Source organism: Littorina saxatilis, linkage group LG9 (assembly GCF_037325665.1).
Source record: "Littorina saxatilis isolate snail1 linkage group LG9, US_GU_Lsax_2.0, whole genome shotgun sequence".
In the NCBI taxonomy this organism is placed as follows: Eukaryota; Metazoa; Mollusca; class Gastropoda; order Littorinimorpha; family Littorinidae; genus Littorina; species Littorina saxatilis.
The window spans coordinates 48,185,311-48,199,286 of NC_090253.1; the positions used below are offsets into that span (position 1 = coordinate 48,185,311).

The 13,976-nt window shown below is 42.7% G+C and overlaps 2 protein-coding genes across 2 annotated transcripts in view; both read left to right on the forward strand.

The window, feature by feature from the left end:
- LOC138976319 (uncharacterized) overlaps positions 1-2,624 on the forward strand; it is a 9,678-nt gene extending 7,054 nt beyond the window's left edge. Inside the window, exon 7 of the mRNA XM_070349174.1 lies at positions 182-2,624. Within this exon, the coding sequence (XP_070205275.1) occupies positions 182-214 (33 nt within the window). The 3' untranslated portion in view covers positions 215-2,624. The remainder of the gene's footprint in view (positions 1-181) is intronic.
- A 2,128-nt stretch (positions 2,625-4,752) lies between these two features.
- Positions 4,753-13,976, forward strand: LOC138976328 (E3 ubiquitin-protein ligase TRIM45-like). Its single transcript, XM_070349194.1, has 6 exons — positions 4,753-4,881; positions 8,261-9,394; positions 10,926-11,066; positions 11,257-11,400; positions 11,721-11,900; positions 12,484-13,976. Exons 2-6 carry the CDS (start codon positions 8,276-8,278, stop codon positions 12,514-12,516), a joined length of 1,617 nt encoding a protein of 538 aa, XP_070205295.1. The 5' UTR covers positions 4,753-4,881; positions 8,261-8,275; the 3' UTR covers positions 12,517-13,976.

The following is a 13,976-nucleotide window of genomic DNA, read 5'->3' on the forward strand; positions in this document are numbered from 1 at the left end:
GTGTGTGTGTGTGTGTGTATATGTATGTATGTCTGTCTCTGGGTGTGTGTTTGCATTCGTGAAGAAATACGCGTGTCTTTGAGGAGGTGGGGATATTTGTGTCGGCATGAATGCTTGTTATTAAGGGCAGGCGTTGTAATAATTTGAATGATCTCATTATAGACCTATGATCGTTTTCCAGGCATCCATTCTTCCCCCGACGACCCTTGGTTGAGTGAGGAACACAGAGATCAACAGCCCAGTAGCTAACGTTTGATACATGATGTGGTATGACGTCACATCTATAACGTCAACAACGTGCCATCAATGTGGAAACATCCATCGAAATGAAAAAGGGACTCCTTCCTTGATATACGTTTACATGGAGACATGTTTCTGTGCATGACATGTATAGTGACAATGATCGTTATCTCGTTATCAACTTTGAGTAACTTGTCGGCCTGTAACCGTAGTGCCTACAGCAAATGTTCTTGGTAAAGTGAAAAGGTTGATAGACACCTCTGCTGATATCGTGTTAACTATTAAGTATATCTCGAGCCATTAAATGTTATCGTTAAACCGCGATGAACTTTAAGTTATTATCCTGATGGTTTCTCTATTTCATGCTGTGCACAACAAAAAAAGTGTTGCACAAAAAATGTGTTGACAAAAACAAAGTGAATGATGTGTACAAAACACACGTCATAACATCGTGGTAACCATTACTAGTCCTCGGAACTATTACACATTATTTTCACGATTTTGTTTGTAATATTTGAATTTGTTCACACACATAATATTGTTTTGGACGTATGGTTTTTGTATTTATTCAACAACTTCTTCTCCCCCCGCGGGTTAGGGGGAATAATTTACCCGATGCTCCCCAGCATGTCGTAAGAGGCGACTAACGGATTCTGTTTCTCCTTTTACCCTTGTTAAGTGTTTCTTGTATAGAATATAGTCAATGTTTGTAAAGATTTTAGTCAAGCAGTATGTAAGAAATGTTAAGTCCTTTGTACTGGACACTTGCATTCTCCCAGTTAGGTCATATAGGCCTATTGTACAACGTTGCAAGCCCCTGGAGCAATTTTTTGGCTCACGAAGTGTAGCCTATGCGATCGTAACTTTGTCTGTCTGTGCGTTTGTGCGTGTGTGTGTGCGTGTGTGTGTTTGTGCGTGTGTGTGTTTGTGCGTGTGTATGTCTGTGGTAGAAACTTTAACATTTCCGAGTCTATGTGTGAGTGGTTATCCAAGACTATGGATAAAGCTCGCATAAGATTACGTCACGGTCAAAAGTGTTTGAAGTCAATTAATGCATCATGACGGCATGCCTCCCTGTAGTCTTTCTCTCTCGCGTGGTGTGTGTGGTCTCGGTCATTGTTATTTTGAGCGGGCCGAGACTATTTGGCAGTCGTGTCCCTGTAAGTAGGCTACATGCAGACAGACAGATCTAGATCTAGTGTCTCTCTTTCTTGCACAGTGTCACCTAAGCTTACTGTGTGTGAGGGTGTGTATGTGTGACGGAGTGATTGAGTTTGTGTTACTGTTTGTCTATTTCTTACGTGAGCCTTGAAGGCTTCGCCTCTTGTTTTATTAGTGTTTTTGTGAAGAAGAAACAATTGACAAGTGGCTCTATCCCATCTCCCCCCTTCCCCCGTCGCGATATAACCTTCGTGGTTGAAAACGACGTTAAACGCCAAATAAAGAAAGAACAACTTCTTCCCGTTTTTGACTGGTTATGCAATTGTCACATTCATCAGTTATCAATAGGAAAGCCATAACATATTCAATAAGCAAGAATTAAGGCCCAGGTAAGTTAATATTGATTCGATTTCCCTCTGGTTTGTAGAAGTTGCCAAGGTGTTCCTAGTATATTTTTTTTCAATTTACTTGATTGGTACATTACGTTTTTGTCAAGTCGACTTTTGGGGGTATCGTTATATGAGCGGCGGTCAAGTCACTCCTGCAAGGGATGTCCTTGACCCGACCGTGGTTCAGATAGCCAAGTGGAGTGTCTGTAATGGTAAATAAAGTTGTAATGAAATGACACAAGCATCGCTGTGTTAGTTGGGGTACGAAGATTAATGCAAAACGTATGTGGGCTGGGTTTAGTTTCAAACACAGAAACCACCAAGTAACGTGAGATAGGAACACATTCTGAATTGATCTTGAATAGCCAAATAGGTTGAGGGGACACACCAACCGAACAACTAACCAACCAACTACCGCAACACGGTGGCCTAGTGGTAAGGCGTCCGCTCAGTGAGCGGGAGGTCGTGGGTTCGAACCCCGGCCGGGTCATACCTAAGACTTCAAAATTGGCAATCTAGTGGTTGCTCCGCCTGGCGTCTGGCGTTATGGGGTTAGTGCTGGGACTGGTTGGTCCGGTGTCAGTATAATGTGACCGGGTGAGACATGAAGCCTGTGCTGCGACTTCTGTCTTGTGTGTGGCGCACGTTAAATGTCAAAGCAGCACCGCCCTGATATAACCCTTCGTGGTGGACTGGGCGTTAAGCAAACAAACAAACAATTAAACAAACCAACTAGGAGCATGTAAGCTACAGTGGGTAGCATACATGCTACCCCTAGTGCCGTCTGACTTGCGAAACTGGGATTGATCTGAGCTTTCAATAAACGGGTTTGAAATGTGTGTGTGTGTATGTGTGTATGTATACATGTATGTATGTGTGTGTGTGTGTGCGTGTGTGTGTGTGTGTGTGTGTGTGTGTGTGTGTGTGTGTGTGTGTGTGTGTGTGTGTGTGTGTGTGTGTGTGAATTCCGTAAACTATGAATAAGGCGGAATTCCTCTCTCTCTCTCTCTCTCTCTCTCTCTCTCTCTCTCTCTCTCTCTCTCTCTCTCTCTCTCTCTCTCTCTCTCTCTCTCTCTCTCTCTCTCTCTCTCTCTCTCTCTCTCTCTCTCTCTCTCTCACACACGTGCTTTCACATCAATTACAATGACACTCTGTCACAAATCTTAAACCCGTGATTCCGAGTTACCATGTATAACTCACTTTTATACAACTCCTGTAATGCAACCGAGGGGTGGATTAAATCTAGTTGATTATTTTTAGACAAGTGAGAAATTAGAACGAACTACTTTGATTACACCAAAATCACACGTGGATTATTCGAAGTAAGAATAAAGAGGGCTAAAAAATTATCAATACTAAAATTTATTTTTAGAACATGACATCATTTGAAACCCAGACGATTGGACCCTGTTGCGGAAGAATACAACGTTGACTCAAAACTGTAACAACAATGGCTGACGTGTATAAAGTACACGCATACCTCGCCAGGTTTGTTTTTGTGACTAGTCGACAGACGATGCCATTTGCTTTGTGTGTGTTTTTGTTGTTGCTTACTGTACATGACATACATTACGTGTAAAATCCAGTTCTTTAACAGGCAACAAACCTTGCAAATTTCCAGAAGCTGCAATCTGAAGCGACCTATCTCTGATTCTAGCAGACGATCTCTCCAATGTTTAACACAAAATCAGCAAACTCTCCTGTCACATAGAACGTCCATTATATAGTGCAATGTTGAAATGAAGTTACCGGTCTGAAACATTTAGTCGTTTCTTCTGAGACAATCCTTGTTTATCCCGAGTTTTCTCCGTAATACATGTCCGTGGGTTTTTCAATGTTCGGTTATTTCCGTGGGTTCATGCGGAAAGGGAACCGTCGTCTGCAATCAGTCAACGACATGGTCCATTCTGGTCCTTGTTGCTGACAAAAACATGATTTTAACACAGAATGTAATGTCAGAATAGCTATATAAACGCTATTGTGTTTTAATCGTAGCAATAGGGTCCGATATTTAGACGAGGCAAGTATAATGCCGACGAGTCGGAGACTAAGAATAAAGTAAAACAATAGGGACTATTTGAATGACGCGCATTTGACACTCTAAGTGATTAGGCTGAAATGAAATTGCCTACAAAATGTCGTCTGCATGACTGCATGTTCGACCCGTGTTGTTCTTTGTATAAATAGCTTAAACAATGACGACAACTCGTTGATTACTGGAAAGTAAACCACTCGTGGGTATTTGCAGCCGCTTGGTAATTCACGAGTGTGGTTTATTTTTCAGTAATCAACTCGTGGTCATTGTTAAAGCTCTATGAACAAAATAATGACACAATGCACATCTCAGACGGTCTCTTTGATTTTGTTCGTATTTCATACACGGATTAGGCGCTTCGTTATACAAGGCGCAGGGGTCAAACTCGAGGAAAAAAGTCGCGCCTTATGACCCGGAAAATATGGTACATAGTAACTGAAGGGTGAGAGAGTGTTGTCTTTTACATTCATGTCAAAACACCTTCCATGATATATGAACGTTATCATGCAGCTAGACAAACTAGAACGGTACACGACAATAGTCCACCACACCCGACACTGAATTTTACTGGCATGAACATATGTTTAGCCAGCGGCATCATAATTAATGGCAAACTGCTGTCTCTGTTACTTCGGCCAAAATTATTAAAAGCAAGCGTCTACGTGGACACACCAGTGATGACAGAGGGAACTCGCGTGACTTAATCAACGCTCACACAGTCAACCTCAAAACTATATATTATGCAATGGAAAAGTGCTATGGAATCTTGACTCTGCTTTTTACGCATCTCAAGAGACATCAACCCGTAATGTTAGTTCGTGGTTGATTACATCGGGTAAATTAGTGCTCTTTTGCAAAAAAAACCTCTGTATTGTCATGTCGAGAGCAAGCGCCTGTTGATGACAGCTAGTCACGTGACCTGTTTCACGCGCCGACACGCCACTGTGTTGACACCGTAACATTACGAGGTCACACTGCGACACAGTCTTGGTGCTGCTGGTGTATTTCAACAGATATATCAAAACCAGGGAGGTTGTGTACTGTTCAACACATCAGGTAAGTGTGTGTTCTGCAAATCTCCGCTTCCTAGACAGGCCCTCCCTGTTGCTGGGACGTGTGAATGAAGCAAGATGTGGGATAACAACTGAGCAAGTTCCTACTTTCTGTTTCCCGGAAATATGTTTTCGGTTTGCTTGAATCGATCACGGCTGTAAGATACTTGTCTTTTGTCAGTTTTGAAAAGATATGCGGTGATTTCTACACATACACAACGCGTTTACAGTGATATACTTGATTAAAATAGTTGTTGAGCATGCAGCTTGCCATTTGAACTGATAAAGGAAACGCACTTGCATCGGTCTCGGATACGCAATATCAGCTGAAGAGACGATACGAATAATAACCAACCAGCCAACCAACCAACCAGCCAATCAACCAACATACAACACGCAGTAACGATCGTGTACTGTACAACAACATGTTAAGAATGTGCTTGTGTAGAAGAGTATTTATCCGCAGTGCATACAACAGGGTGAACATTGTAGGTCTTTAAATGTGTGTGCCTGTGATGTGTCGCAGTGACCGGGTGTCTGTGTGTCGGTCCCATGTTGTGTGCAGCGCTGTCTTGCTGTCTGTGCTATATGTTTCATCGCAGTGTGTGTCAGTGTGTCAGTCCCATGTTGTGTGCAGCGCTGTCTTGCTGTCTGTGCTATATGTTTCATCGCAGTGTGTGTCAGTGTGTCAGTCCCATGTTGTGTGCAGCGCTGTCTTGCTGTCTGTGCTCGATGTTTTATCGCAGTGTGTGTCTGTGTGTCAGTCCCATGTTGTGTTCAGCGCTGTCTTGCTGTCTGTGCTAGATGTTTTATCGCAGTGTGTGTCAGTGTGTCAGTCCCATGTTGTGTGCAGCGCTGTCTTGCTGCCTGTGCTAGATGTTTTATCGCAGTGTGTGTCAGTGTGTCAGTCCCATATTATGTACAGCGCTGTCTTGCTGTCTGTGCTAGATGTTTTATCGCAGTGTGTGTCTGTGTGTCAGTCCCATGTTGTGTTCAGCGCTGTCTCGCTGTCTGTGCTAGATGTTTTATCGCAGTGTGTGTCTGTGTGTCAGCCCCATGCTTGGCACCAAGGCCCGTAGCTCTTGTACTTTGCACTTTTGACTACGGACTTTGATCGAGACCGTAGAATCATCGCTCGATAATCAACACTATGTAGTGTCACTTCTTAGATAAAACACGCGCATACAAATGCACCCCTATTCCACCACACCCACTCCCATCAGATAAAATAAAACAGTGAAGCGGTGTCATTCCCTGTTTTGCCCTACTATGCCAAAAAGCTTGCGGCATTTAACGTTCGTAACACTGGGACAAGGTACAAACAAACACTGTATGCTATTCTTTACTACTGACTGAAATACCTTTCGGTATCGAAAATGTTTCGAAACATGAATATATATAAAACACACGTATACGCCTTTACCAACAGTGAATAACAACTTCAAGCGTTTGATTCTATTCCAAACTTAACACATGGCTGTAAAATGTAAACAAAATGTAATTATTGTTGCGGAACCATACATGCAGCCAGGCATAAATCACTCATCACTGTACTTTGTTTGTTTGTTTGTTTGCTGAACGCCCAGCCAACCACGAAGGGCCATATCAGGCCGGTGCTGCTTTGACATATAACGTGCGCCACACACAAGACAGAAGTCGCAGCACAGGCTTCATGTCTCACCCAGTCACATTATTCTGACACCGGACCAACCAGTCCTAGCACTAACCCCATAATGCCAGACGCCAGGCGGAGCAGCCACTAGATTGCCAATGTTAAAGTCTTGGGTATGACCCGGCCGGGGTTCTAACCCACGACCTCCCGATTACGGGGCGGACACTCATCACTGTGCAAAACTGCGTTGATATAATATATATATGACAGTGAGATAGGGTTTGATCAAACTTTAACACAAAACCCCATTAATAAGTTAAACACCGTGTTCAAAATGCAGAATCAAAAAACAAGAAAGGTAGGCCTATGTTATAGGAACGTTTAGTTGTGACAAACCAAGACTGTGTGTTGATATCATCTCTTTCATATATTTTGTTCAAGGAAAAAGTGAAATTAGACACCTTCATGATTTTACTGAGTACTTTCACAACAGTGACAATCATGGTTATTTTCTTGGCTATTTCTTAAAGGCTGCCATATTCGTAGCGTTCATTAATTAATTCATATTGTTTACATGTGCCAATAATGTTATAAAACTGTACCTAAGGGGATATAATAACGATTGGCTGTAGCTTTCGAACACAGAAAAAATGATTTCAGTATTGCAAAGTGGTGTTGATAGTGTCGAATGTAAACAGAACAGTCTCAAAGTACAAGTACATCTAATTTTCTAATAGGCCAATGTGCTCACGTGTCCAGCAAAACTTTGGCGAGTTCAGTATCCCCTTTGTACTTTGTTCTCTCTTGAAGCGATGGGCCTCTGACGATAACAATCTTTCTTACAGCGCGACCCAGCGCTGGTGCTGCGTGGTGATGAAGCAAGGAGTCCACTTTCTCTTCTCAGCAGATTTAGTGGCCTTGACAGCTTTAGACGGGTTTACTTCTATCTTTTTTGCCATTGTACGCAACCGCGCTTTGACTGTCTCCGACGCCATCTTTGGTTTACGAAACGTCACGAAGTGACGTCAACGGTCTAAAAAATAGCCCAAGTCCTGGAGAACTGTTGCTAAACAATGCAATAAAGAATTAATTATTTCTCGTAATTGGTAAGGACTTCAAACCTAAAACTTTGCAGGAAGCTTAATTTATACATCCCCGCAACGATGGGAAAAGCCCTGGAAGTAATTAAGCTAATTAAATAGGACTATATGTCAGCCTTTAAACATTCTTTCTATAGGTACCGTATTAGTCTAACTACCTTATTAGTAAGCAAATCTTAAACACGCCTGAGCAAAGGCACAACCATATAATGGAGTTACAAATCACAGACATGCATTCATGACTTTATTTTCGTCATCTTTGATTTATCGTTCAGTGCCTCGCCTTTTTTTCTGAACAAAACGGAATAAAGATATCGTATGTTTTTCGTCACCATTTTTGTTTAAAGACTTCTAATATAATAGGCATGGTCCAAAGTGTTGTCCAATTGGTTTGTTCACCCTACCAATTTCACAAATTCACAAAACTCGGATTCCTCCGATAATATTATTTTCTGTTTTCAAAAAGACCACAGAACATCTTGCCAGAAAAGAACAATTGATTGGTTCATGCTTGTTTACATATAGGACTACAGTGGTGATTCAGCTAGTGCTTGTACTGCAGTGGAGGATATGGATCTGTTTGCATCGTTGCGCGTTCGACGGTGCATTTGTTGAACTTGTATTAATTGTATGTGCATTGGCATTGATAAGTTGATGTGTTGCTCCTTCAGGACTTCTTTGTAGCCATGGCGACGGCAGCTGGTGCAAGTTCAGGGGACAGTGACACGGAATGCTCCGTGTGTCACGAGCTGTTCAAGAACCCCAAACTGCTGCCCTGTGCTCACGTCCTGTGTCGCCACTGTCTTCTCTCCTGGCTCGCCTCCAACCCCGGGGCCCTCTGTCCGCTCTGCAGGGGCGCCATCGCGGATCCCAAAGAGAAAAGCAAGACGAAAGGGTGGGAGGAGGTGGTGGACGCCTTACCGGATGACGTCGCCATGGCAGCTCTGGTGGAGAGTACACGTGTACTGAGCCAGGACCACGTGTGTGTTGTGTGTCAGTCAGCCGCCGTGTCCATCTGTCTTTCATGCAACGACATGATGTGTAAACCTTGCGGGCAGGCACACACCAAATACTCCATGGCCCGTGACCACAAGGTGGAAGACCTGTCCAGCATGACAGCGGAAGAGCTAGCCGCCAGTCAGCCTGACCACTGCAGCGTGCACACCAGCAAGCCCTGCGAGCTCTTCTGTCCCACTCACGGGGCCGCCATTTGCCACCTGTGTGCCAGCGCCAAACACCGCGCATGCCCAGACCTGACAGAACTGACGGAAGCGGCAGACAAGTCACGTGAGGAGCTGAGTCAGATGGTGACGTCACTGCTGGCGGAAGAGCAGCAGCTGGAAGAAGCTGTGTCAGCGTTGGAGCGCCACCTGGAGGCCACGGAGAAAGTGGTACAGGAAGCTGTTACTGAGATCGACAGGACCTGCGACAAGTTAGAGAACTCCGTCCAGGAATGTAGGAAACGTCTGAAGAAGATGACGTTTGATGCTAAGGGCAAGGTGAAGGACACAATCGTAGCCGTTAAGGTCACCTTGTTGGATCATCGAGGCAGGCTGACGTCACACCGACGTGTTGCTGATCGCACCAGTAGGGGGTCCAACAATAAAGGAATTTGTGACGTCACTCGTGCTATGAGAAACAGCGTGAAGGACCTACTTTACACTTTTGGTCAACGCCGAGAGGACGTAGAATTGGTTTCTATGGTTACGCTGGTCATTGATAATGCCGCTGTGTCCCGTATTGAGAAGGAACTGTCTGAACTTGGTCAGCGTAAGATCGGCCCTGCGTCTGTCGGTCCCTTTCAGGTGAGGTCATTCAATTTGTTATTTCTTTTTGAGATTGAACCCCTTAGTCTGTGTACCGTTTACTTTAAATCCGTTCTAACTGCAGACTTCAAACACAGAAACAAACATGATTATGTTTTGTTAGGTTAAGTTTGTAAAAGTGAAATTGTCTTTCATGCAAGCAAATATACTTGGTGAAAAAACCCCACCTAAATCCAACACACAAAATGAAACTAAGCCCCCCCTCCCCAAATAAAACAAGTCGCGTAAGGCGAAAATACAATATTTAGTCAAGTAGCTGTCGAACTCACAGAATGAAACTGAACGCAATGCAACGCAGCAAGACCGTATACTCGTGGTCCACCGCTCACGGCATAGGCAGTGAAATTGACAAGAAGAGCGGGGTAGTGGTTACGCTATGCTGCATAGCACGCTTTTCTGTACCTCTCTTCGTTTTAACTTTCTGAGCGTGTTTTTAATCCAAACATATCATATCTATATATTTTTGGAATCAGGAACCGACAAGAAATAAGATGAAAGTGTTTTTAAATTGATTTCGAAAAAAAAAAGTTGATAATAATTTTTATATATTTAATTTTCAGAGCTTGTTTTTAATCCGAATATAACATATTTATATGTTTTTGGAATCAGCAAATGATGGAGAATAAGATAAACGTAAATTTGGATCGTTTTATAATTTTTTATTTTTTTTTACAATTTTCAGATTTTTAATGACCAAAGTCATTAATTAATTTTTATGGCACCAAGCTGAAATGCAATACCGAACCCCGGGCTTCGTCGAAGAGTACTTGACCAAAATTTCAACCAATTTGGTTGAAAAATGAGGGCGTGACAGTGCCGCCTCAACTTTCACGAAAAGCCGGATATGACGTCATCAAAGACATTTATCAAAAAAATGAAAAAAACGTTCCGAGATTTCATACCCAGGAACTCTCATGTCAAATTTCATAAAGATCGGTCCTGTAGTTTAGTCTGAATCGCTCTACACACACACACACACACACACACGCACGCACACACACACATACGCACATACACCACGACCCTCGTTTCGATTCCCCCTCGATGTTAAAATATTTAGTCAAAACTTGACTAAATAAAATAAAATGCACATTTTGAAATTTAATGACGCAGTGCTAACTATTCCATTCTTACTTTTAAACACAAGACCTGTCATTCGGAATTGTCGCAACTATTCGTTCATAACAAGATCGGCAACAAACAAGAGCCAATGTTTATATGTGACAAATCCAAGTTGCAAATGTATTTTTTTACTGCATATGTTGAACCTTCGAGGCTTTGGATTCGTTTTTCCGAGGACAACGACTGTAAACATCCACTTTGAAAGATGATCACAATTACCGCGATAATTCATGGTTTTAGTTTAAAAAAAAAAGGTGTGCAATCGCAACAGTAAAACGTCTTTAAACACACACAAAAAAGAATAGACACATGCTAAAATGCGGCTTAGGATTATAAAAATTAAGATGAGGGTCGATGGTGATGTTGGAGGATGATAATGTTGTTCCAGAACCTGGGCTGGCGTTTCCACACAAACCACGGAAGGAACATCATGCTGAGTAACGACGGTCTGACAGCAGACAGAGTGGTGGGTGGGGAACATGGTATTGTTGTTGCTGACCAGCCCATGGTGCCCGACGTGCTGTATGAGGTGAGTGTGTGTGTGTGGGTGTGTTTGTGTGCGCGTGTGTGTGTGTGTGTGTGTGTGTTTACAAGCAAGTGAGGTGTACACACGCAGAACCATAAATGGGAACTCGCACCATTTGATAAAACCAATGAGTTTTCTTTTAGCCAAAAAAAGTTATGCTGTAAAGTTGTAATAGAAACGGAATGATGTGCAGATCCGAATAGACGAATTGGACATGAGGCACGGGCCTGTTCCCCTGCCGTGTGGAGTGGTGCTGACTGATCCCGATCACATCCGTCTACCTGTCACATCTCACCACCTTGTATGGAGCGGTGAGGCTGTTGTCAACAGTCGTGTTGTGAGTAGCCGTGAATTCAGATTAAAATACTTTACGCACAACAATTTAATTGCATTTAATGTTTGTACTTATTTTGATTGGAGAAGGCGTGTCGATCCATTGTTTTAAAATACGACAGTTTGAACATGTACACACACACACACACATACACACACACCCACACACACACCCACACACACCAGACACACACACACGCGCGCACACACACACACACACACACACAGACACACACACACACACACACACCGTGCAAACACACACACACACACCGAACCAATCAATTGCAAGCTCTCTTTATTTCTACAACATGATGTCGATAGGCGACCAACAACATGAAAGACGCAACACTCGGCCTGTCGGGGGGAACACGTGTGGGAGTGATGGTGACGACCAAGGCAGAGCTCCACCTGTGGGTCAACGGCAGTGATCGGGGAGTCATCGCCACCACTGTTCCCACGCCCTGCTTTGCTTTCTTTGAGCTGCGTAAAAGACACAAAAAGGTATGGTACATATATATTTGAAACTCTCTAAGATTGTTTTATTTTTAAATCTCCTATGAAAGTCTCTGTTGAATTCTAGTTGATTTTCACAACTTTGATTTTGAATATAAATTATACAATCAACATTGCGAAATAAACAACTGGATTAAGTCAGCAGAGCCTTTCTTCCAGGTTTTAAACAATCTCTGAACAGATCAAAAGAGAGAGCAAGATATTCCTTCGCAGATATAATATTTGGAACATCAAATACTCCTCGAATGGACCGATATTTGAAAGCAAAATGCCTTTGTTCGGGACGTATCACAGAGAATGCTCATCCTGAGGATTACCATTGTTTTTCTACCAAGAGTAGAAAGTGTTTTGACATGTATTTGTCTCATCATGCAGTGGTCGGATGATAGAAGTAGCGAAAGTCGTCAACCCAATTGAATCCAACTGTGGTTCTTACTGACTGAGTAAATGTTGAACAGACAGGAAGAAACACAGTTGGATTTCATGGGTTGACAGCTCTCACCATTTCTACCACCCGACCACTGATGACACACATCAGTGTACACATTGTAACCCCGTTTTCATTTGCCAGGCATCCATTCTTCCCCCGACACACCTTTGCTGAGAGCGGAACACAGAGATCCACAGCCCAGTGCCTGACGTTGGAGACATATGACGTCACACCTATAACTGTCGACCACGTGTCAGTCATGTGGAATTACACACTGAGGTGACAAAAATGGACTCCGCTCTTGGGAAACGTTTTCCTCAAGATGTTTTTCTTTTTTTTTATATGAATTATAACAATTACTGCTATATTATTATATTGCTATTCTGATAGACACGTGAGGGAATTCGGAGGTTGCGATTGGACCAACTCGTCGGCATTATCAATCAATCAATATGAGGCTTATATCGCGCGTATTCCGTGGGTACAGTTCTAAGCGCAGGGATTTATTTTTTTATTTTTTTTATTTTATGCAATTTACATCGCGCACGTATTCAAGGCGCAGGGATTTATTTATGCCGTGTGAGATGGAATTTTTTTACACAATACATCACGCATTCACATCGGCCAGCAGATCGCAGCCATTTCGGCGCATATCCTACTTTTCACGGCCTATTATTCCAAGTCACACGGCTATTTTGGTGGACATTTTTATCTATGCCTATACAATTTTGCCAGGAAAGACCCTTTTGTCAATCGTGGGATCTTTAACGTGCACACCCCAATGTAGTGTACACGAAGGGACCTCGGTTTTTCGTCTCATCCGAAAGACTAGCACTTGAACCCACCACCTAGGTTAGGAAAGGGGGAAGAAAATTGCTAACGCCCTGACCTAGGGTCGAACTCGCAACCTCTCGCTTCCGAGCGCAAGTGCGTTACCACTCGGCCACCCATTATACTCCTCTCGTCAAAATATCTGACCCCATTGCTACGCTTAAAACACAAAAGCTGTTAATAAAGTTTATGTAACTTCTCGGATTGTAACTGTGTTTCCTGGTGCAAATTTCATTTTAGTTTAGTGAGAAGATTGTTGTGGTGTGCTAGTATTGTGCTCATCATTAAGCAATGGCATCAATAGGAGCATCATAACATACAGACTATCAGTTAGAAAGCATAACAAAACAAAATGTTTGAGGTAAATAATTGATTTTTTTTCTTCTGGTTTGTAGCAGTTTCCAAGTTGGAATTTGTACAATGACTTTTCTTTCATTTCTGTGATTAGCACATTGCATTTGTGTCAAGTGGACTTTTGGGGGTACCGTTATTTGTGCGGCGGTCAAGTAACTTCTGTAAACGGTATCCTTGATCCAAAAGTGTTCCAGATAGCCAACTGGAGTGCCTTTAATGGAACGAACGTTTTGATGAATTGACACGGCGATTACTGTGTTGGTTGGGGTACGAACATTGATGCAATATTGTTTTTGGATAAATTTAGTTTCAAACACAGAAACCAACAAGCAAAACGAGAAAGAAAACCTCTTTGAATCGGTTCAAAATAGCCACACATTTTGAAGAAATTCTACCACTGACATTTTTTGAAAAATAAACACACAGTGATTTGACTTGTGAAACTGGAA

Bases quoted from the DNA above. Each gene is read 5' to 3' on its own strand.
- LOC138976328 (XM_070349194.1), top strand. From the start codon at position 8,276: ATGGCGACGGCAGCTGGTGCAAGTTCAGGGGACAGTGACACGGAATGC. The intron at 11,067-11,256 runs GTGAGTGTGTGT...AATGATGTGCAG, and splicing joins TGCCCGACGTGCTGTATGAG to ATCCGAATAGACGAATTGGA. The intron at 11,401-11,720 runs GTGAGTAGCCGT...TGATGTCGATAG, and splicing joins CTGTTGTCAACAGTCGTGTT to GCGACCAACAACATGAAAGA.